This window comes from Antennarius striatus, chromosome 15, assembly GCF_040054535.1.
Source record: "Antennarius striatus isolate MH-2024 chromosome 15, ASM4005453v1, whole genome shotgun sequence".
NCBI classification, from domain to species: Eukaryota; Metazoa; Chordata; class Actinopteri; order Lophiiformes; family Antennariidae; genus Antennarius; species Antennarius striatus.
The window spans coordinates 12121701-12146643 of record NC_090790.1 but is presented as its reverse complement, the minus strand read 5'-3'; the positions used below and the strand labels follow the sequence as shown (position 1 = coordinate 12146643).

Below are 24943 nucleotides of genomic sequence, written 5' to 3'. Positions count from 1 at the left end.
TAATTAAGTGGTATTACTTAATTTGGCATGCTGGAGGTCAGAGTGAAGTGATGTCATCAGAGAGGTGATTAATCTCTGGTGAGGATGTTACAAGATTTTGTTTTGGCGTATCCTGGAAGATCTGTTCCGATTATGTAGGTTTTAGTGATAGCGGTACAGTATTGGAGGTTTGCAAAAGCTGTGTAGTTTTTAATTTTTATTGTACTCCTGTGTTTCATTTTCCTAAATTAGAAGAGTACACTGGGTAGTGAACAATTCAGCCAGGTGAGTCAGGGGGAATGTGGGTGGAGATCAGGGAGTGAAAGGCAAGATGTGTGTTCGATGTGTGAGAAGATGAAGAAGGTTTCTGACCACCAGCTACAGTATGTAACACAACACTTTACTTAAGAACGAAAATGCTTTTGACAACACTAGTGTGACTATCATGTTTGAGCTGTTGCTTGCAAAAACATATCTCCAAAAGGAAGTGTTGGTTGTTGTGCAGTGGAAGTCTCCAGTAACCTTTATGAGGAGTGAGGATTCAGCAGTAAAAGCTGGTATAAAACAGAGCAATCATAAAAGAGGATTTTCAAAAATTGTAAAATCCCACACCAACAAGAGGTGCTTGAACGTGCAGTCATAAACATACACAGAAACTTTAGGATGATGTTTCCAGTGGAATGTGAGACTCGCAGAAATCCATCATGTGAGATCATCTTGCAATTTGTGCTTCTTTTCTGTGAGAAATACTTAATCATTAGAAAGTTTATTAATCTAATTTATCTCAACACTTTGCACTTTGGTTCATTGGGGGGGGGCTGAATTACAAACCTTCAAATTTAGAGAAACATGTGTTTCAATTAGACAAGGAGAGGTTAAAAATTAGTAAAAACTGTAAAATGTTGAACTAAATTTTGCCGATATCTGGATTTTGTAGCTAATTTGATATAAAAACATGTATTATAATATTTTTATTTGCAGCATTACACTTGTATACTAGTGTTATTACTATATTTTCATTTCAGCTGTTACAGTTCAGTTACTTGGATGACTGTACATGCTTACATTCTAAGGCTGGTATAGGGCAAAAGATGTCCGAGACAAAATGTCTAAATTAATCTGGTGTTTTGCAATGTTTTGGGTTTTTATTTAGCTTGATTTTGTTATACTCACAACGCAGAATGAGTGCAGAGAGCAGCCGAACCCTGATGTCACCTAAAAAAAGCGACAAAGCAAAGGAAAACCTGACAGGAAGAGTCATCTGCTTACTCCACACTTACACTGGTTTCAAAACATTTATTTAGCTTTGCATTAGCTTCAATTGTCTTGACATCAACTAAGATAATTATCTTACCGAAAAGGTGCCATCTTACCAGCAAGTAAACAACAGTGGCAACTCCTAAAATGAGAAGCATTATCTGTGTGATACCGATCAATCTGTCCTTGTCATGCTTGAAGTGAGAGGAAGAAAAATGTGCCGTCTGAATTCTTCAACTGTCAGTGAAATGTCCAGATGTTGACAGCCATGCTCGGATGAACAGAAGACCATTAACTGCAATGTTACACCCACAACATCATTCTGTTTCTAGTACAGAGCTCATTTCACCAGTGCATCAACACTTCATTCTAACATGGCTTTCTATTCTAGTGAATTTTTTTTATTGTAGAGAGATCTCACTGGATTATATCCTGAGAGGGATTACACTTAACCAGGTTGTATCATCAAAATACTTCTAATATTCTGTCATTCAATTACTGCACCGTCATTTCCTTAAGAAGTGATTGATGTCATGATGGGGCTTTTAGAGTTCCTGATAAACTGAGAGAGGAAGGTGACAAAAAAACCTGTTCTGGGCTATCAGTCTTAAAAGGGACTATTCTCAGGTGTAAATATGTTATCCTCAGACATCCATCCAGCCAATTTCTGCCTTTCTTTTGCATGAGCACAGTGGGGCTGGAGCTTATTCCAGATGACACTGAGTGAGAGACGAGGGCAACACCTTGAACATGCCTCCAGTTCATCAAAGAGTTGACACAAATAGAGGGACAAGCAACTATTCATGTTCACATTCATACGGACGGTGAATTTCACCTAAATACATCATGTTTTTGGACTGTATGAGGAAGGAATGATAATCTGGAAAGAAACCCTTCTTTTTAAAACACAAAAGAACCAACCATTGTGTGGATGGATAACAATGCTGGAGACCGCAAAAAGTTTTTGTTAAAGTGTAAATTTGAGCTCTGCCAAGTTTATGTAATTTCACAGTGGGGTTCTGTGGAAATTGAAGATCAATGCATTGATGGGCAGGTCCAGGTGCAGAGGAGAGACTCTGCTATCCTGGAAATGCTCAACTCTCTACATGTGCTGGAAATCATGGCCGGAACCACCAGCTGCTGAAATCCAACCTTTGCCATTGTAGGACCTACCCCATCTGTTCACCTGTCTGTGGCACCAAACATCGATATGTGTTAGATTCCAAGCGATGTGTGTGTTTCTTCAGTACACTCATACACAAAATCAATTTTGTCCCATTAATGAAATGTGAAGATGGTGTCTGCAACCCTGTGAGCATGTCAAAGAGCTTGAATGGAGACTGGTAGAATCTTGTTCTTCTTCTCCTTTCGGCTTTTCCCTTCAGGGGTCGCCACAGCAAATCAATTGCCTCCATCTAACCCTGTCTTCTGCATCCTCTCACTCCAACTACCTTCATGTCCTCTTTCACTACATCCATAAACCTCCTCTTTGGTCTTCCTCTAGGCCTCCTGCCTGGCAGTTCAAAACTCAGCATCCTTCTACCAATATATTCACTATCTCTCCTCTGGACATGTCCAAACCATCTCAGTCTGGCCTCTCTGACTTTATCTCCAAAACCTCTAACATGTGCTGTCCCTCTGATGTACTCATTCCTGATCCTATCCATCCTGGTCACTCCCAAAGGGAACTCCAGCATCTTCATCTCTGCTACCTCCAGCTCTGTCTCCTGTCTTTTCCTCAGTGACACTGTCTCCAGACCAAACAACATTGCTGGTCTCACCACAGTTTTATAGATTTTTCCGGTATGGAAGTCATAGATTTGATTCGCATGTTTGATTTGGCAAAGTTTTCACTTTGGATGCCCTTCCTGATACAACTCCCTGTATTTTTCCGGGCTTGGGACTGGCACAAAAAGACATTGGCTTGTTCCCTCTTGTGGCTACATTGGAGATTGGTAGAGTAATGTTGTAAATGCATCTAATTTATTAATAATGGCCGACAGAGCATATTTACTCTTTAAATATGATATAGACTCATAATGCTACCTTCAAGTGACCGAAAAAAACCCAGGCACTAATACTCACGTCTGATCTGAAATCAAAAACGGACATCAGGAACGTTTGCCCTCATTGCACAGTTGACAAAACACTACCACCAAGTGACAGACTTTGGTATTACATTACTTAAAACTATTTTGACCCACAGATGGTTTCACTTCTCGTGTTATTTCAACATTTGTGCAGTCATATTATGTTCTTCATGTTCCAACAGCCAAGAGGTCAGCCATAATGCTGTGAACATTAAAGAAAACGTTTTGTTCATTAATCTTGCAAATTTCATTACAGGTTAACTAAATTTGCCTTTAGATCAATAGGGAGCTGGTCTAGACTAAGAGGCACCTTCCCCACCTTCCCCAGCGTTAGATTTAATTCTAGGTAAATCTAGGGGACCTCCAGCCAATGACCTGATTGGGTTATAATCAGCAAAGCATTATTGACAAGAATTACATCCCAAGAGTCTGAGGGGTGAGGGGAGAAAAATGTTGAATTTGTGTTAAAGAACAAAACAGAGACAAAAATGATGAAAGTTAAGAACTCAAAGGCTTTTTTAATACAAAACCACATTGAGGTGTCTATCTGCAAACAAACATCAACAAACAGAGGACAGTGCTTCAATACCTACAACCAATAATAAACAGATATTAACATTATCAGAAGAAGTTACTGTTTCATGAGGAAATTCAAAGCTTGTATCGATCACGAGGTTTTCACACATGCAGCACAATCACTGCCATCTGACACATGGGCACCACACTGCTGGGAATCAGGGCTTCCAAACTGCGGGCCGTGATTAACAAAGTGGCTTCAGGCTGCAGCTCCACAATGGGTGGAGAGGAGGGGAGGCGTAACCTGCAGAGGAAAACACACAAAGAACACAGAGATCATAATAAGGAGTCATAAATTACGTGCTTTGTATTTGTATGTACATTACCCTATATATTACATTTACCCTGACTATATCAACAACCCGTCTTTCCAGTGGTGTTGCTTGATTAAGGCCACTATGAGGCCACTTTTTTGAGCTTCCATTCCAACCTCTGAGTACTTTAGGATTCTTAAAGCATTTATTATATGAATTATTACACCCTTTTTCTGAAAGAATGGAACCACACAGGAAGTAACAGAAAAGCATGCTTCATAACAAACAAAAAACCCCATAAGGATTGACTTGGAAAAAAACATGGACATTACTTCACAAAAAACAGTTTGCACAAAGGTAATCAGAGAAATCAGACAAGCCTGAAGTCCAATAGGCAGCTGGTTTCAAAAATTAAGAAAGTGATCAATAAACATTGTGAATAAGACTGGAATGAAAACAGAGGTCCAACAATGACACTTTTTAGATATTAGGAGAACGGACACCCAGACACGGGTCCGTCTGATCAGGGTTGGGCAGACAATCATGAAAGAGGCAGAACGTCAAAATCAAGGTTAAGTGATAAAATAAAATGTAACAAAGAATGAATAATGGAGAATATGACCTTAAGATGCTTTAGACATATTACATTTTCGGTGTTAGGGCCCTTAATGTAATGTCGACTCCCTCAGGGTGACCTGCTGCTCACTGCCGGCTGAAGAACGTATTAGTGTTCAGACCACAGCTAAGTCAAGTCTATCAGAACAGGTTTTTCCAGTGAGGAACAGCCTGCAATGAACTCCTCCTGATGGCTGTAATGCAGCAGTATTTTTTTTTTTTTTTGCCTGAGGCTTTAATTCTTTAATAATGTGATCATTTACATTTTCATTGTGTTGTGTTGTGTTTATAGCAGGCTGTCTGCTTCCGCTTGGGAAGGCTTGAAGACATGTCCACTCATGATTTGGGCATCAGAAGTTAAAGCTTACTCCTCAGGTTTTGTCAGTTCTGCAGACAGGCTGCAGAACTCCAGGTCACATGACCTGTGCAGTCTTGCAGTCTCACCTGGAGGTCCGATCCAGTCGCTGCTCTGCCAAACCCCGTTGTGTCAAATACAGAAGCCATGCTTGAGCTTTTTGAAACTATTGAATGTTCATAACTTAAATTTGTTTTTACAGCTATGAAATCTACATTTGAAATAAAATTATGTATAATAATGTTTAAAAAGCCACGCACTATGCGTTCTATGAACTACCTTTCAGAACTCACTATTTCTGCCATTCTGTTGGAACTGAAACAACCATTAAAGGCAAAATTGTGAAGAAAAAAAATTCTTTGTCTTTCAAAATGTATTATGAATATTCTTAACCTACTTTTTAAAATAGGTTTTGATGCCATTCATCTATCCATCCATCCATCTTCCACCACTTATCTGGAGTCAGGTCACGGGGGCACCAGCTTCAACAAGGAGCCCCAAACTTCCCTTTCCCCACATCCACCAGCTCTGACTGGGGGATCCCAAGGCATTCCCAGGCCAGTGTTGAGATATAATCCCTTTACCTGGTCCTGGGCCTGCCCTGAGGTCTCCTCCCAGCTGGACTTGCCAGGAACACCTCCCTAGGGAGGCATCCGCACCAGATTCCCAAACCACCTCATCTGACTCCTTTCGACGCGTAGGAGGCCAACAGCCTCTCAGAACGAGTCTGACTTACTGCCGAGAACCCGAATGCAGCTCTTATTTGGGCATACAGGGATTGGATGGCCCTGAGGAGAGGCCCCCTCACCCCACACTCCCACAGTACCTCCCACAGTAACTCCCAGGGGACTTGATCGTACGCCTTCTCCAAGTCCACAAAACACATTTAGACTGGATGGGCATACTCTCAAGCCCTCTCTAGGATCCTTGCGAAACTTTACCAAGGAGGCTGATGTCCCTGTAGTTGGCACTCACCCTCTGGTCCCCCTTTTTGAAAGGAGGAACCATCACCCCAGTCTGCAACTCTTTCGGCATCTTCATGCCATTTGAAAAAATATTGTCTTGGGCAAGAGCTTGGTGTGTTTCTATATTGTAAAAGTCCTCCTGACGTCCAGACCCACACGTCAGTGGGACATTGACTCAAACCCACTCATATTGGGAAAGCTCCTTTGACTGGATACCTGCCAACACATACTTGTACAGGAAAACAGAGGAACAAAAATTACTAATTCTCCTCTAATTATCAAAAATACCAAATAATCACATGGCAGTTTAAGGATCTTGTTTAAAACTTCAATGTGAGTCTAAAACAGACCACCTAAGGAACTTTTTTTATAATTTCATCAAAGCTGAATGAATGCGTAAAATAACGCTGAAGAACTTTTCTATGTTGGATAAAATAACGTGATACATTTCAGCTTGGTGGATATCGCCTTTCTTGCGATGTCGGCGGAAACGATCGAGTTTCTGAATAAATAAAAAGTCTAGAATGAATAATTGACGCTGTTGTTTCTACAGATGTGTCGTCATCGGGGCCGGAGTTGCGGAAGTACCGTGCGCTGCGTGGATGAGTCCAGCTCGGAGACCGCGCAGGGACGGCCGTAGTGATTCCGGTGTCGGTCACACAAAGAGTCGGGACGGACATGGATGATACAGAAAGGTGATCATTTTAGATCCGGTCCGTCAGCTTCGGCTAAATCTATATATCCGGTGGGGTTTATTCTGGAGAAGACGGGAAGAAACGTATTTTGGGTTATGGGAGCGCTCCAGTCCTCACCTGATCATCCAGAATTCGTGGCTCTGGCGGAAAAGACTGGCTGTGAGTTGGCATCTTTATTATTTACAAAGCCTTTAAACACTTTTTTGCTTTGAAATTCTTCAGCCAGACGTGTAAGGAGGAAGAAAACATGAACCCAATGCTCCGAGATATAGAATTAAGCCACAACCATCCGACTGCCTTCCGACTACTGTATTTTATTATACGTATCTGTTTACTTACAGAATAGTCTAGGCCGGTTGGAATGAATAATTCACGTGGTAAATTAATGAATGTGTAACTTTACCCAATAAACAGCGATGATTGCATTTAATAATGCATGAGATGTAGCAGTGAAAGCTTTGACAGAGCAATTAAACAGAAAGAAATACACATAATACCTGTTTAGATGCTTCCCCCACCTCCACCACCACCCACCTGTAGCCAAAGAGGTGACAGGTGAAGGTGGGTCCACAACACAAGTGTTTTCCATAAAATTTGAATATCCAGATCTGGAGCCTTGAAAGCCTCCAGTTGAACCTGTTAGGTCATGACTGGCTACCACAGACAGGACTCACTAATTTGAATCTCATCTTGATTAATGCACCGTATTACTTTTACACCTTCTTTGTTCCTCACAGATTTTGCCGTAATTGACATTATTAATGAACGCACGATAAATGATTTTAATTCAAAAAGGTGCCTGTCTTGTTTCCAGTTTCATTTGAGCAGATCAGAGTCTTACACAAAAGATTTAAGCAGCTGAGTCACAATGGAGAAACCCTCCGGTAAGTTTGACTTTTAAATGCCAAACTTGTGTGTCTTTCAAATCTACTCAGGCTTTTGTTTTTGTTTGATTTGTTATGAAGCCAAGTTCACACAACAAAACAACTTCCTTTAAATTTGTGAACCAGCCTGACAGGCTTTAACACACACACACACACATACACACAGCGCTTTGACGGCAACTTGCAATTGTGTACTGCAACCATGTGCCACTCCTTAAAGTTGTGTTACAACTTCACGCAGGAGAGATCACTTCAATGAAATCCCAGATCTAGCATGCAACCCCATCCGCTCACAGATCATAGAGGCCTTCTTTGACCGAAGGTACAACAGCAATCGTTTACTTGTAGTTGCCTCAACTACATTTTTAAAAAAAATTATTTTGGTGTTGCATAAATGTGATTTTGATGTGGATTTCTCTTCCTGTGTTCCTAAAGAAACTTCCGTCAGAATGGTGAAGGTACAGTTGAGGAGATAGGCTTTGAGGAGTTCCTGGTGGTCATGTCCCATTTCAGGCCGCCTTCTGTCCACATGACGGCCGAGCAGCGTAACAGCGTCAGGAGGGAGAAGCTGAGATGTGTGTGCTAAAAACAAATCGCTCAGGATATCTGTGGCTGACACTCTTCTATTATAACTGATCATTACGTCTTTCTCTGCAGTTATATTCAATATGCATGACACAGACAACGACGGAACAATAACCCTGGAGGAATACAGACATGTGAGCCTCAGATTGCTTCCATGCAGCTTGGATTGATTTGATTAATTTATCATTAAATAGTGGAAAGTGCAGCAATCTGTTCCCTTTCTGCTGTGATTGTGTCTGGAGCTAAATGGCTCTCTGTAAAGATTAAATGGAAGCTAATGAGGGAAAAAGGAGAAGGCTGTACATAAGGTAATTTTGAACAATCTCCCTTGGGATTATTATAGTATTCATTGATTTATTTTTTTTCCACATCTGTCCAGGTGGTGGAGGAGCTGTTATCTCGCAGCGGGGCATTGGGGAAGGAAACAGCCAAAAGCATAGCTGATGCAGCCATGCTGGAGGTGGCCAGTATTTCAATGGGTCACATGGTATGTCAACTGTAAAATCTCAAGACGCCGTTAAGACAGATGTTATCCTGCCTGCCAAGTTTCGGTAACATCATGCTTTCACATGCAGGAGCCGGATGAATTCTACGAGGGAATCACCTTTGAGCATTTCCTTAAGGTCAGTACGCATCAAACGAAATAATAGAATCTCTACCAAGTTATACATTTTAAATAATTTATGATTCTCTTTAACTTTTTTTAGTTGCTGAGTGAATTTGATATTGAAGCAAGAATGAACATTCGATTTTTGAATATGGATACAACAACCTTATGTAAGTGAAGTGTTCACACTAATCCGATGTGACTTTGGATGCTTTGATTGTGATTTCTCTCTAAACAGTAGAAGCCTTTTGTTCCTTACGTTAATATATGCCTTACTCTTGTTTGAATAACTATGCAATAAAAACATGCATACGGCAGTTGTATAGCAAATAGTTTGATTGTAAGCAATAAAGGCCCATGATAGTCATATATGAGCTTGTTAGTAGTTCACCATGCAATACCAGACCTTGATATAGCAAGACTCTGCATCTAATTATGGATGTTTGAAGAACCTTTGAAAATGTAAATGAAATAAATAAAAACAAATATCAGGGATATAAATTTCTTTTTTGATAATTGTAATGCAAGATTGACATGACTTTGTTCGTGGAACAACTATAACACTTTGTGCGTGCTATGAGCCTACATGTGCACAATAAAACTTATGTAAGTGATCTCACTTCAGTTCATGGTGTGGTTTTGTGATTAAAATAAGAGGAAGCGGGAATGCTGTTGTGCATAATCAAATGCCTATAAGCAGTGAACAATGAGGTAATTGTGTGTGCATTTGGGAAAATAACCTTCATAACCTTCACACACGGTTACAGCGACAAAAAATGTTAAGATATTAGTGTTGAAATGTGAAAATACAAAGAGAAAACATTAAATATATAAATATAGGCAAAAGTAAAAGACTGAACAAACTTACATGAACACAAAAATCCAGAATGTATGGCAATCATTCACATTAAACAGGGCGCAAGTAAATGGTGAACAAAGACAGGAAAACACACCGACTAAATACACTGGGAGAGGAGACAATGGGAAACAGGTGGTGCAGGGAGGCGGAGACCTTCGACAGGTGGAAACAATCAGACAAGCACTGGAGAGAAAAACATGAACGGGGAAGACGAGAGGAGGCTTTATGTTCAGCCAACATTGAACAGGGTCTGCAGAGAAGAAGGAACTAACCGGAATGGAAAACAAGACTGAAACCAAGACAGGGCAACAAACAGATCACAAGAAAAATAAATAAATCTGTAAGTGTAAAGTAAAAACAGCATATGGAACACGCAATATCAAAATAAAACAGGAAGCAGAAAATAGACCATCTAAAATTCAAACTACTGTTTTAAATTTTTAACCAGATACATACACTACAGTGCTACGACCACAGGCCCTCCGTATCCCAACAAATATAAAAGCTTTGTTAAAGCTTTCAAAACACAGTTCGTGTTTGAGTTCATGACATCGTTATACCTTCAGTGTTTTGGCATGAGTTTTTGACAATACTGTACTTTTGTTTGCAACAGCGTCAACGACAATGATCCATTTCTCTATATAAGCGCTATATAAACAAAGGTTGATGATGATGACGATGATGATTTTTCAAATCTTTAGAGCAAAAAAAAAGAAAAACAAAAATATAAAAAAACAATTGTTGGTGCAAGGGAATTCAAAAGAATGTGCCTGCAGGATTGGACTGGAGTGGTTATGCATCGTAGTGATTCCAAACCAAGGCCTCTACATTCAGAAAATGTGGGAGAAGTTTCTGAGTACTAATGCAAACCTTGTGTAGCTAAACTGGCTGTGTGAGCACATCTACCAAGAATTTAGGAACCACTGTTATTTATTTTCTGTGATCAAATCATGTTGAGTTTATTCCTCCTCGGGTGTTTTCATTTCCCTTTTTTGGTCTTTCTCGGTTCAGACTTCCTGATGACTCATTCTACAATGTCAAAGGTTGTAACATCTAGAATAACAACTTGGCTCTATTCAAACATCTGATTTCAATGTCGTCTATAGTGTCACTCTGCTTCCAGATATTTAATCACAATATCACATTGTTTCCTGTGATAACCACGTGACCTTCTGCTCACAGTATCCATAGAAACTCACTGCTGACACGCCACGTTCTTTATTGGCTTATACCTCCCTCTAGCGGACAAAGTATGTAACGCATGTCAAATAACGGTGACCTTGCACCTGGTTCATCCATGAAGTGTCATTTCTATGTAAGGTAATCCAAATAATTCACCTTTTCATCATTTAAGCAGTGGAAGAACATAATGATAGCCGCACTGTCGGAACCTGTGTGGATTTCCTCCAGGCTCAGCCCACAAACATGCAAAAAATGAGTGACTTAGTGAATTAGTGACTCCACATGGCCCGAAGGTTTGACCATAACAGTCAAGAATGTTTTTTTTCTTTTTCTTAGTCCTGTGATGAACTTGCTTCCTGTTGTGCTACATCTCACCTGCAGTAGTCTCCGGCCTCCTACAACCTTATACAAACACGGATACATGATTTAATGTCTCACTTGGTGGTTTTATTATATTCTGAGTCATTGAAGTCACATATTTTAGATGGGTCGTTTAAGACACAAACAATTTGTTTAGTTTTAAATGATCGCTGAAACACAACATTACTGCAAACCGACTGTCCTGTTTTAGAACTCACTGCTGTGTGTTGCTTTGCAAATGTTTGCAAACGTGTAGCTGTGGGATTTATTTGGTATTTCCTTTGTTGATGTTGGACTTGTGAAGGTTTTCTGGTTTTCCTCTAATAAATAAAACAACTTTGCATTGATCTATTACTCATTTAGTGTGTAAATAAGTGAAAAGCAATGAATTATATATTAAGAATGACCATTGACCCAATATATTCTGCCCTTAAGCTTTAAATATAGTAGAGGTATAACAGGGAACTTGATTCATGACCTAGAGTTAATCCCCTATCTACTTCCAGTTTCCTTGGTACTTGTGATCTAAAGAAAGTCTAGCTTAGCATTACTTCATTCTAAAAAACAACAGCATACTCTCTGTTATGAAGACGTGATAAATATGAATGCTATGTCTGTATCTTATGTCTGTGTAGGTTCTCAGTTATCCAGTTCATGGTTATTCAAAGCTGTTTAAATCAATCCACTGGACTTTAAGAAGTTTCTTGGAGATGTTTTGCCTCTCATCCAAGACACTTCTTCAGTTCTGAACTGTTCTACAGTTCAGAACTGTCTGGCCTGTTCTACAGTTCAGAACTGTCTGGCCAGTCACAAGGTGACTGGCCAGACAGGCGCCCGGTTTCATGAAATCTTTCCTATCTGATGCAGCCTTGTGCTGAACACATGCGTCATTCTGAGCTGATATCACATAGTCAGCGTCTCAGCAGCTTCCTGATTTTCTTTTAACCCATCTTGATGGACTGATTCTGTGGAGAATCCAGGAAACGATGCCCTGAGCATGAAAACCATATAAAATAAAGATAATATGGAAATAATTTGGCAAAATATGTTTTAATAAGGATGTATTATGCAAATAATCTTACACAGACAGCTTTACGTAATATACTTAACATTTTAAATAGATATAACTTTCATAGATACCCATACATTTTTACAGAACTGCTCTTATTAGAAAAAAATGTAAGAAAATAAATATTTAAATAACATAAATAAGCTTATGTACAATGACATATTGGCCACATATATACTCTCATATCTTTTTAAGTCTTCATCAATCCAGGGAACATAACTGTTGTTTAAAGCAGACTTTCCCAGGCCAGCTTCAATCCTCCTCAGAAGAAGTGCATGCTTATTGCCGTTGTCCCTTTGCAAACGTTTTTTAGATTCCTCAGTTCTCTGGAAACATTTGACAAGAACTCTTTGTAGGTCTTCAGGACCACACAGCCATAGATCTTCTGTTGGAACACGTTCTGAGGTGGAGGTAGTGTTGTTGCCCCCCCTGCTGGCTCCGGCAAAGACAGGTTTGGGAAGAGACTCTGATAAAAGTTGTTGATGATGGGAACCAGCCACTGGCTGCGAACTCTGACGGTGGTGAGGGCCTTCAGCAGTGGACTTGTGGGCAGCTGTAAGTCTGTCTGCTGCTCGTAAACCCATTTTAAATGTGGGAAGAAGGCCTGGAGGTGTGTGGAAATGCTTGCTATCTTCTCTGCAGGCTGCAGGCCGGAGATTTTGGGATCTGGGATGTCGTTGATGGCTACTTTGCAGAAGAACTCTGGCATTTCTCCTTGAGAAGCTTTCTAAAAAAAAAAAGGGAGTGAGAAATTAGTTCCTAATTATTGCACACATCTTAAAATGTGAATAATCTGCAGAACTTCAGAGGTGGAGTTCCGGATTTATGTCAAAATTTGATGCAGTCATTTTACGTCTGTACTTACATATAGTTTGATTAGGTCGGCAGATTCCTTATTTATAACTCTGGTTTGCCTCAACATCTGTTGCAGAAAATTCCCACACTGTAGGTTTTCTCTTACTGGGGCAGGTCTTGAAGAATCAACAGCCATGAGCAGCAGGAGAAAGAGGAACGCTGAGGAGAAAGGAAACAGGTTAAGCCTATCCAACATCCCAGCGCTGAGGGGAACTTTTATTTTAAAGCCACAAGCATAACGGATATAAATAGATGCTTAAAACACACACAGCAAACACAAAAAGAACACCATATGCAGTTCAGACATCTCATAAAATAACGTCCTTTAAAATAGCCTATTTAAATGCCAACAAACATTAATCAATCTCTTTGATTATTGGTCATTTAATTGAATTTATTTTAAACTTTTGGAGGTATTCAAAAAGCTGTGAATTATTATAACTGAAAGTATTGGTTCGGTTTCAGGGAGCGATAAGGCTGCCTGAAACTGACCAAAACTAACCACAAAAAAACCACCCGATGGATAAAAAAGAGACGAAAGACATTGTGTCTAATTGTTTTTGTATTGACAGAAAAATAAATACATTAAAACTTACTTGCTGCTGCTTCCATGAACTGTTGAAAATGCATACTCTTTACATGACCATTCATTCTCCACCCAGCAGGCAAATTGCAAAGTCTTGTCATAATCACACTCTTTTCAAACTTTTTTAAAAGACAGAAACCACACACTTGTCATAGGAGGAAATGACGTGCACTTCGTGAGGCAACTAAATTTCCCAGAATTTCCTCCCTTTTTCACATGTGCAATTTTTTTTTTCAAATGTGCAATGTCCGCACATGGCCAACACCGACAAGACATGTTAGGGCGCGTTACCTCCAAACGTCACAGCATGAATTATTTATGAGATCATCTTTTGTGTAGAAAGAGATTCTCAAATTTGGTGTATCTAAGTTACATGTCTAGTTAGAAAAGTTGGTCTGAATTAATGGAAAATAGATTGACTGTGGTCAGTCCACTTTAAGTCAGCTCACTCACTTAATTTTCCATTTACAAGGGGAGATCTTAATCAGTGTGAAAGGTTAAAGTGAGGTTGCACAGAGCATAGAGTGCACAAATGTCCTTTAATTCAATAAAGTCATATTTTATGTTCATAAACAAAGTGGACACTGATATAGACAGCCGGTAAAATGATTAAAAACTTCTTATTAAAAACAAATACGTAGCAAAGTGATAACGATAGTGAAGATGACTGGTGAAATCAATCACAGAGAAGTATTCTGGGTTCATGTCAGCTGTGTTTACCGCATTGTCTTAATTCTGATTAACAGTTCTGCTGATTTTTGTTAAAATAACTGTTATGGCTTCTCCTCCGGCAACAACATCTTCATGCATTCAGGCATTTGTGCAGGAAGCAGACAATGTCACAGGAAATGCATGTCTCAATCAGGAACTTTTACATGTGCGTAAAGGGGAGGGTCTCTATAGTTAAATCAGGGGATATGTTAGTGAAATCCCACCACAAGCTTACACTTCCGGCTGCTTCACTTATGCGTCCAGACTGATTTCATCATGACATGATGATGGCTTTGCTCATCTTCAACTGATTTATTTATCATGTGATGAGGAACCATTAGATTACGTAAATTCTGTGATTTCTTGGTATTGCCTATTTGATCATTCTCACTACGAACTTCTAGGAGTGATCTCACTTCTGCTTCACACAACCCATGATGTGTTTAGGTCGACCGTCGTCATGTCTTCTGTATGAAAATGACAGGTAAGCTGAAACATCCGTGTGAGCCAACGTGATTATATTATGATCACCTCTTGGTTTCATCCACACCGGTGCCACATCGCTGTCAAACCGCTGGCTGCTTGAGAAAAAAAGAGGGGGAACTCAGTGCACCACAACCCAGTCAGCACTTCTTCAGGTGAAGTCTAACCGCGTTCCTGACATCCTTGGGGGATTTCCAGATACCCCAGGGGAGGATTGATGGGTTTAGGGGTAGGAGGGCAACTGCTGCAGGTGGTGGCAATTCAAGAAAAAAGATTCCTGACGGTATTTCAAAGACAAAAAAAAAAAAATCACCTAAATGAAGCAGGTCAACCAAGAAATTTAAAGAAGCCCAAAACACTGGATACTCTGCAGTGTAACTTCCTTCTCACCTCTTGTTCCCCTCTTGTTCAAGACTCTGACCTGCATTTGTGTGGTAGACTGACAGTAAGTCAGAATACACAGCTTTTGATAGGTTATGGGTCACAGCGGTTATATCACAGCAAAGACAGTAGTCCCACACCACAGAAGAGACCATTACAGGAAATTCAACCACAGACAATAAGAAATCCAGCTGTATTTTTTCAACAGAATTTCTTTTATTTTGTCGTTGAACTGCACAGGAAATGGTGAATAAAGTTGTATAGGAAAGTCCCCTTTCTTCTAACTAAATACATTTTTTCTAATAACTTAAATTTCACACAAATTGTCGGTACGTAACTGTTCTGAAGCTCTCAGGCAAACGTTACTCAAGCGCCCCGATGGCACTTTTTTTAAACAACAACTTATCCACAAGGCTTCAGCTGTCTGTGACCGGATAAAAGGCCTTACTGCATATGTGAAATGTTTTCATCAAATTTCAGAAAGTTTGTGAAAATGTAAAAGGCTGAAAAATCCAGAGTAGCCATTCAAGTTCAGAACACACTCTGTTGAAACACAACATATTCAGAATTTAGGTTTAAAGGTTTAAAACTGAAGTTGTATTGCCATCAGAAATTGAATGTCGCTTTATTCCTCCATTTAAAATACTTTTAATTCCGGGGTTGTCTTCCTCTTTTCAGCCCCGTGAGGAATACAACCAAACATTAATACAAGTTGAGGCGCTGAAATGAAAAGGGAAAGAACAGGATAGAAAAACCTGTCGAATAGACCCGGGTTGCATTCAAGACAACCATCTTAAGCAATGTTTGAAAAACTGACCCATGACAAAATAGTATTTATTTTTCATACACATAGTTCACTTTTAGAGAGTTTCACTGCATGGGATACTCTAAATATATCATGAGTGAAAAACGTAGTAGTGTTTTGACTCAGAGGGGGGTTTCAAAATGCTTCAGGTTTACATTTTGTAAAAATCAATCATCTCTCCAAGACAAAAAACTACAAGGCTAAAGGTGGTTTTAGAAATCAAGCACCAAACAATTATCTTTCCATTCACTATAAATGGAAACATTGTGCAACCTGTTCAATGACGATAATGAACATGGCAAAAATATGTAAATCTGAGCATTAGACACGAATTACTCAAATGCAGTCTGGACCCACGTGTTTGCTTTTACAGAACCATTGATCCATAAAAGAACATCATATTGATTATTATAGGAAGTCTGTGGTTCACCAGCTTTTATACAATCTGAGAGCCTAGTGATCTGACTTACCAATATATTGAACTATTGTATGACCATATCTCTATATTATAAAACAAAAACGAAGCAAAACCTTTATCATTAAGTTCTATTATCAGTAATAGACCAGTGTCTCTGTATGTTCTAGCTATATTCTCATGTACAAATATTCATATCAAAAGTTATACAGCACAATTCTCACCATTTTCCTTTACAAGATTGGTGAACATTAAACGATTCACACATTTTCGATGAAAGACAAATAAAATGGTGCCAGCCTCAAATGAAATATAGATATAACAAACACGTAACTAAAATCTGCATCAGGCACAACTTAAAGAAAGGCATTTGTGAAATTATCATATCAAATATGGCGCTTATGTTCGGTAACCATAGGCTTAAAACGAACAAAAAAAAAAAGAAAAAAAAAAAGAAATGCTTTTATTTACAAACAGCTAAAATCTCTGACAGATTCATGCTTCACTTCACAACCTGAATTTGTCCTTAAAGTGCATGCAATAATAAGCAGTTTTACCAAGTGGGATCTTGAATTGTGATAAGATAAACAGGTTGATCAAGCTAACGCCAATTGAACCTACGAATCAAATTTAAAAAAAGTAAGAACTGTTGCCTAGAAAAGAGGGACCACAGTATATTGTATGCAGAAGCGCAATATGGAATTATGACTCATGAAGAAAAAAATAAATAAACTGACTTCATCTGGTGACCCCATACAGTAATATTCACATTCAGAGCATAAATAAATACAACAAAATAAAACAAAGTTAATCAAAAAAGACAAAGCAGCTTACCACGGGGGAGTCCGAAACTCACATTCCACAATGTCCCTCCATGTAACACACACTTAAGCATCACACAAACATGATGGGTTTCTACTTAAACATATCAAAGTGCCAATTTTACTAAATTTCCTGATTTATTCAATTCATACCAAAAAGAATGAAACGGGACGGAGGAAAGAGTCCGTTATTTTGAACACAGAAGTTTGAGTTACACTGAGTAGGTTTGATTTTTATTGACATGTGGCTGTAGATTGTTTTTTTACTTTCCCCCCCTTCAAGTTTCACAAAAGAAGTTCTCATTGCACGTTAACACCTTGAATCAAAGATGAGGAGAAAGAAGAAAAGCAACAGAGAAAGTTATCCAGCTTTGTCACCATGGATGTGACAAACGGTTGAGCGGACATGAAAACGGCATGGATATGTTGTCCTCCAAAGATAAATCCATTTTCATCTGTTGTCTTCTTTGGGGAAGTCCAGAGAGCCGAGGCTTCCGAAACCGAGGCTCCTACTTTCTGTGTCAAAAGTGTTCATTTCTCGGTCCTGACGTTCCAACAAGTGCTTGATTCTTTCAGTACGCTCCTTCTGGAGTACAGCCAGTTCCTCTTCAATCTGCAGTCAAAAGAACATAACGGTAGGTTTTCTTTTAGATTTAATCACTTGTTTCCCCTGCTAAGACGGTAATTTCTTTTCTTTTCTTTTTGTCAGGAGCCTGGGTTGGTCTATTCAAGCTGTATGAAGTCATATTATTTTGAAATGAAGTCCCCTTCTTCTTCAGTTGTTAAGGAGAATTCTGCAACACTTTCAACTCCATCGCTTGTCGCCTATGAAGCTTCCCCACAATTTAAGTTGTTCCTCAGTCACCTTCATCGAATGCACTCGCATGGATCGTAGCAAAGTGAAGCCTCACGATTTCAATTCTTTCCCCAAATTGGGATCAATTAAAAAGTGAAGCAAATTAAATCAAGACTGAACACAGATAAAATCTGCATATCCATGCTGGTGGTTCAGTGACACTATGGCAGGTACGTTAGGTGTCATATATTTCAAAATCTTAGTGATGTGATGTTTTGCTACAGCAAAGGCTCATAGGAACGCTATTAGTTTTACAGATTCAGTATTTGAATGTGTTGTATGAGGAGACATGAATGTATGTATCCAAATTCCCTGGTAATTTATTACATCACGCTTCAATGCGGTGATGTATTGTAATTGCCAGAGTTTGTGTGTTAGTCCGTTAGTCCACCAAATATATTCGCAACCGTTTCCGATAGAAAGATGAAACAAAAAGCACATTACTCGGGCAGCAAAGGGGATGAAAATGAGATGATGACCTTGACATTGAGAAAAGTAGGTCAAGGGCAAATTTCAACTTTTGTACACTCAGGAATTGGATAAGATAGATAGATGAGGGAGAAGGCCGGTGTGAGTAAGACAATAGATCACAGCTAGTGCTTTGATCTATGAAAGTAGGTCAGAGCACTAGCTCTGATCTTTGACCTGTGCAAGTAGGTCAGGTTACAATTTTGAATTCAGGGGTGTTGGGATGTTGCAGTCTCTGACTGCATTGGTTCTTGTTAAATATTTGAGAATGCATTCCATGTCAACCTTCATGAAAAACATATTTAAATTCATGTTATTACCAAAGTCACTACAATTAATGAATGTCTGTTTAAAAATGTAATCACAAAAAATATTTGAAAAACACACAGAAAAAATGTCATGCTTTTATATTTATGCAAACAGATTTAAAGTCTGTGGAGCTCATAGTTAGGCACCATGAAAAACAAAACAAAAATTGAAAAAAATATCTAAATATTTTAATCCTTAAACCATTTTTGTTATATGTCAGTGGAGAAAAGTCTGATCCCCCGTGGAGTTTAGTTTAGTTTGTATTAATACTATTTTTAAAGACATTTTGATCTATATACGTTTTCTATTGAGTATACTATGTCCTTAGGGACTGAAAGACATTTATTTATAAAGCAAAATTGAAAAATTGAAAGTTTATTGCACATTGTATTTCTGAGGAATTTCTGTACGTCATTAAATAACTAATTAATATCGTATCTTTACCAACTTTTTTCTTTAACAACAGAAGCAAAATGCATGAGACTGTACATGTGGGTGCTTAACTGTTCCGACCTCAATAGGATGAGGAGGGTTGAATCGCTGGATCCCTTCCTGTTTTATTTCAATAACCATCCTATGCAACCACCCAATGAACAACGTAACCTTTGACCTGGTCAACCAGTTTGGAGATAGCTGACAGGCCTTTTTTACAGCCCTGAATGAGTTTCATTAGTAGGATGAAGGTGAAGCATATGGCAGTTTCACCCATAGCTGGTTCCACCTCCACCTATCCTAGGTTCAACTACCTGTTAACATTTGCTGGAACCACTAATGCAATTAGAATCAATGCAACCACAGGCAACTGAAGCACTTCCCGACAACACTTTTGTAAGGTTGTAATGAACACTGTAACTTCTAGAGGGCACTAAATAGTAGAATTTGATAAGATATCTGCATGATTATCTGTCTATCTGCCCACATGCTACTATCCATCCAGAGGTGGCCATGAAACAGCGGTGGGTTTATTTTCAGCTTATTAAAATGGCGTTGGTCTTAGACCTACCTTCTGTTCAAGGTGCGCTCTGCGTATGGAGACCTTCTGCTCAAGTTTCTGCTGCTCTCGCTCGTGTTGAGTCTCCATCTGTGACTGAGTTTTTCTCTGGTAGGCATCCAGGAGCTCCATCTCTTGCTTCAACTGCTGCTTCAGAGCTTGGCACTCCGTTTCCTGTTCGGCATCTAATCGCATCTAGAGAGGATACAGAAGCAGGTAAGCTTGAGTACAGCTTCAACCATGGGTTAACGTACACGCTCTATACATGTATTTTTCGATTCATGCCGAGACGTATCAGGACACTCGTACTGATTGTGAAGCCATCATCTCGTTGATGCTTTGTTCGTACTGCTCAGCGAGTATAGCCAGCTTGCGAGTCTGTTCCTCTTTCAGGCTCTTCAGGATGGTCTTGTGGTCGCCTTTAGGGGAGACCTCCAGCTGATGGTTCCTAAGAGCCTTGTACTGCTTGTTTTGCACCTTACAAGTATCCTGGAACTGTTTCTTGATCTGCATTTCCAGCGTCTAAAGAGGATTAAAAAAGGAATTAACGTGATTTTATGTCATATTCAGATGGAAAAATCACAGTTACTGCTGAGAAGATTTTATTTATAGTTCATTTAGATGTCAAAATAATTCTAACAAACATCAGAAAACAATTGAATTTCAAAGAATGAAATGCTTCTTTTGCAATATCTCTATTTGACTAATCCCATTGAATTGAAATTCACCTTTTCAAGATGCCGATGAAAGGATTAATTTTTTTCCTGTGTGTAATTTACTGTAGAGCTTCCATTCTAAATCAGTTATGTATGACTACATGTTTCTGTAAAGACACTCTTACATTTGTTATGAATAGTTTGCTGTATATCAACTCCATAACCATAGAGTGGAAGGAAGTTTCAGGCACCTTGAGGTTTCTGGGCTGCTGCCGTTGCTCCAGAGTGTGTTTCCTGTGCAGCTCTCTCTGCCGCCGGCCGTTGTACTCCTCCTGGTTTTCAAGCTCCGTCTGGTGCTGCAGCCGCATGAGCTCGATACGGAGCTTCTGCAACATCTGTAGCTGCCTGCGCTCCATATCCTGGGTGGACTCGTCCTGCCGGATCATCAAGGCATGCTCCATCTCCTTCTGTGTCCTCTTCTTGTTCAGCTCCTGGAAGAAGTTTTATGAAGCTCACTGATTTTCCTTTGAATAAGGTATAAATAAAAATGATCTGATCTGGTATAGCTACTTCTCACATGCTTAAGCCTGATTGGCCCACTGAAGGAATTTTAAAAAAGTGATGCTGCATTTACATTGAGTTAAGGAAGGGTAATAATGAGAAAGATTCCTGTCTTTGACTTTCAATGCCGTTGTTGGGTTTTGATTAGAAACACAAGTGGCAAACGGTAACTCTGATATTACTGAATGCATGAAGGTGATCAGTAAGCCTGACTACCATTACTACAAAAGATTGTGACGCAAGCATTTAATTTATGATTTATCCTGAAGTCACCAGGAAATCCCATCACCTCTCTAAGCTGCTCTTGCTCAAACTCGTGCTTCCTAACCAGACTCCTGCGTTTGAGGGCCCGGCAGCTGCGGTCGTACACCAGCCTCTGCTGGGCCAGCAGATGAGCTTCCTCCTCAGCCTGAGAGCGCTGTATTGTTTCTTTGTGCCTGGACAGACGCTCCTGCTTCTCCTCCTTGGGTGTAAAGGGGTCTTCACTCATCTCCTGTGACACAATCACAAAGGAAAGTGCAGAAAAACAAGTGAACGGAATGAAAGCAGATTGTTACCTGAAGACAGAATGTGTTGCACAGTGAGCAGATGTGACGTTTAGGATCAGAAACTTTACGTCTTTGATCTTGTCTTTGCAAAGTCTGTACTCCTTTTTTTGATTCTCTAAGAAAGAAGTCAGCTCTTTTTTTTGCTGAGCAACAATCTGTTGCTGGATCCTCCTCTCTTCAGCTGCAACTGACTTCATCTGTGGAGAGAAATTAAAATATTAAAATAATCACCCTTCTTTGATTTCCTCACTGACATAAATGCCAATGTAGATGCAGTTTCCACCTCATTCATAAATAACAGCTGCTGTCGAGGCTGTACCTCTTTGTCTGTTTGAGAAGCATGTCTTTTGGCCAGTCTTTCCAGCTCAATGTAAGTATTGTTCGCATGTGTTTCTAATTCCTTCTGCAACCGGAGCCTATGCTCATCCATCTCGGCCTTTAGCCTGTTCTCCAGGGCGATCAGCTGCTTCTGGTGCTGCCGCCGCATGCGCTTATACCCAGACATCTGCTCCCGCAGCTCAAAGTCCTGCTCATGCTCCTGGATCTACCTGATGACCTACACAGAGGAGCACAGAAGCAGTAAGTGAAAGAAACGACACAGGAAGACAAGGAACAATTGACACGGTAGTGGAGAGATATGAAGACAGACAGCTGACAATGGCCTCAAAACAGATCGATTGCTAGAAGGTAATCAGTTTGCAGATTATTACACATCCACTGTAACCAAAGAACATAATGGTTGATGAATTATACAGAGGTCTGACAGTTGTTTAGGGTTTACAGTGACAATGTCACGCAAAAGAGGTGAAGTTCATCAGGATACAGAAGCAGGTTCATTCCAATAATTTTGTTAAGAATGAACTCTTGCTAATTTGCAGCGACATGAATTAATCAAGCATCAATTGTAACGGCTGGCTAGTATTCCTACGATGCTACTATTCGATCAATCTGTACGACCTCTTCCGGTGTACTGACAAGATGTGACTGAATCTCATTGTAACAGACATCAGGCAGTTTTATATGAAATACATATAAATGCAATGCACACGCATGAAAGCGGAGGCTGAGAGGGGAGCTGAGGATGGAAGAAATGACATCCATTAACAGGATCTGGTTACCATGACTACAGATGTACAGCTGAGAACACAGACACCCCTTCCCTCTCCGCTCCTCAACCCCCGCTGCTAACGCGCACACACACACACACACACATACACACACACACACACACACACACATGCGCGCGCGCTCACGCTCACACACACACTCGACTTGGCACGCGCGCGCGGGCAGGCACACATTTACTATGAAATTGGAGGAGAGGGTACCAAAGATGTTGATTTGTTGGTGGCGATGCGTTCACGGATCTTGCAGTCGAGAGGCCGGCTCTTGTGAGAAGTAGGCCGCAGCTCTGGCCTGGTGTCCCTGTGCACAGCCTCATCCCTCACGCAAGCATGGTCCTGCAGGGGGGGAGTAAAAGGAGGAGATAGTGGGGCTGGGTGCTTCCCAGGCCCGTCGCACTCGCTGTTTCTGCTATTATTGCCGAATCTCCCTGAATGCAGCACACGTCCAGCTTTAAACGCATCCTTCCCCGGCGCGTCCCCCGCTACTGTCTGTAAATTCCTCGTAAGAGAGAAAAGGGCATTGCCAGACAATTGCAGACACCACCGAGAAGGCAGCTAGTACATGTAGCCTTGTCGGGTTTTTTTTTTTCCTGGCGTCCCCCTCTTCTCAAAGAGGATGAGCCAAATGGCTCCGGTTGATAAAGAGTGAATTATGCAATGCCTACCATTGATAATCGGTGAAAGATAGCTCAGGGATGTATGGCACTGTCACTCTCCTTTTCCGTTTCAAAATGCAAGAAATGTTTGGAAGGAAAAATACTTTTCCCGTGTTCCAATGATCGGATTTGGCACCATACTTAAAAATATTGGAATCAGACAAGACACATCCAAACATGGTTTTCCCTCGAATATGTCGCTTGATGATCCGGTTGTATTCCACTCGAATTTCTGTCCTACATTCAGAGCGCACTTGGTCATGGTAGGTGTTTCTGGTGCCTTCTATTCATCTCTTTCCTCTGTCCCTCGTCTACACTCCCCCTTCCTTTAAAGAGACGACGCAATACTACAGACACGTCTCAAATGTCCAAAGTTATCACACCAATGCATGATATACATTTCTTTAAAAATGATTAAAAGGCTTATTGTAGACAAATTAACTAAGTGAAAAATTTTGTTTAACAATCTGTAGATACATGCATGTTATATCTGTTTAAAATTAAATCATACCCCCACAGTATTATCATGTTCAAGTATAAAACAGCGTACTCTGTCATAAATCAACGTTATTCAGTACAGAAACATAGGAAAATAAAACTTGCATCAATACGACACTGAGATATTTTCGCCCCCGGTTGTTCCTTTTGTCTGTGGATTCTGATAATTATTTGGGTTTTGACATTTCTGTTAATAATAAAGAAAAGAAAGACGTGGAACAATCAAGTCTCAGCGTAACGCCAGGGGCCGCTAGAGGGCGACAGAGACACAACAGGTACAGCCTCTCCAATGGAATGAACACACTGGATCATCTTCCTGCTGCTGCTGATACCAGCGACGGATCTAAGACCAGACCTGCGAGGAGGCTCTCTTGTATACAGAAATTTATTTCACGGAAAAAAATCCTTTAGAATAGTCTTGAGGTCCCAATCATTAGTGTACACTGTTTTTTTCATACTCTTTGCAGGGAGATGAGCATTAACACAGTTTTCTGCATATACTTTTAAATGTAATTAAAGCACTATATTGCCTGTCTCCATTTAAGTGGACGGGGCTTAAATTTGAAGTAGGTGGTGGTAATTTCCTTGTCCTTGAAGTTACTGAATGGAAGTGACTGGAGTGAAATTGCCTAAATAATTCTATCTACTTCCAATTTAAATGCCCAATTTTTACTTGGATTTTTATAAATATAGCATTGATTATGTAACAGAAGTAAAATCAAAATTATAATACCATCTTGTCTATCCATCCATCCATCATCCATCCATCCATCCATCCATCCATCCATCCATCCATCCATCCATCCATCCATCCATCCATCCATCCATCCATCCATCCAGTCATCCATTCATCCATCCATCCATCCTTCCATTTTCCGCCGCTTATC

General features: G+C 40.0%; 3 protein-coding genes and 1 long non-coding RNA gene across 5 annotated transcripts; 2 read left to right on the top strand and 2 right to left on the bottom strand.

Annotated features, from left to right (window-relative positions):
• Nucleotides 1–6662: 6662 nt before the first annotated feature.
• Nucleotides 6663–9481, top strand: tescb (tescalcin b). Its single transcript, XM_068334814.1, has 8 exons — nt 6663–6945; nt 7601–7670; nt 7912–7992; nt 8106–8245; nt 8328–8389; nt 8635–8742; nt 8831–8878; nt 8963–9481. Exons 1-8 carry the CDS (start codon nt 6774–6776, stop codon nt 9038–9040), a joined length of 759 nt encoding a protein of 252 aa, XP_068190915.1. The 5' UTR covers nt 6663–6773; the 3' UTR covers nt 9041–9481.
• Nucleotides 9482–12294: 2813 nt separating this feature from the next.
• Nucleotides 12295–13874, bottom strand: m17 (IL-6 subfamily cytokine M17). Its single transcript, XM_068335027.1, has 3 exons — nt 13784–13874; nt 13198–13346; nt 12295–13059 (listed from the first exon to the last, which is right to left on the bottom strand). Exons 1-3 carry the CDS (start codon nt 13872–13874, stop codon nt 12595–12597), a joined length of 705 nt encoding a protein of 234 aa, XP_068191128.1. The 3' UTR covers nt 12295–12594.
• A 1405-nt stretch (nt 13875–15279) lies between these two features.
• Nucleotides 15280–23816, bottom strand: taok3b (TAO kinase 3b). Of its 2 annotated transcripts, XM_068335761.1 has the most exons (9): nt 23568–23816; nt 23107–23238; nt 22098–22334; nt 21847–21975; nt 21520–21723; nt 20921–21160; nt 20323–20535; nt 20026–20208; nt 15280–18002 (listed from the first exon to the last, which is right to left on the bottom strand). In XM_068335761.1, exons 3-9 carry the CDS (start codon nt 22281–22283, stop codon nt 17841–17843), a joined length of 1317 nt encoding a protein of 438 aa, XP_068191862.1. In that variant the 5' UTR covers nt 22284–22334; nt 23107–23238; nt 23568–23816; the 3' UTR covers nt 15280–17840. The 2 variants fall into 2 exon arrangements, with proteins under 2 accessions (XP_068191862.1, XP_068191864.1); XM_068335763.1 differs by lacking the exon at nt 23568–23816 and having other exon boundaries at nt 23107–23484.
• Nucleotides 17864–21106, top strand: LOC137609025 (uncharacterized). Its single transcript, XR_011038269.1, has 3 exons — nt 17864–18415; nt 20129–20229; nt 20972–21106. It is a non-coding gene; the product is annotated as an uncharacterized lncRNA (long non-coding RNA).
• Nucleotides 23817–24943: the final 1127 nt, after the last annotated feature.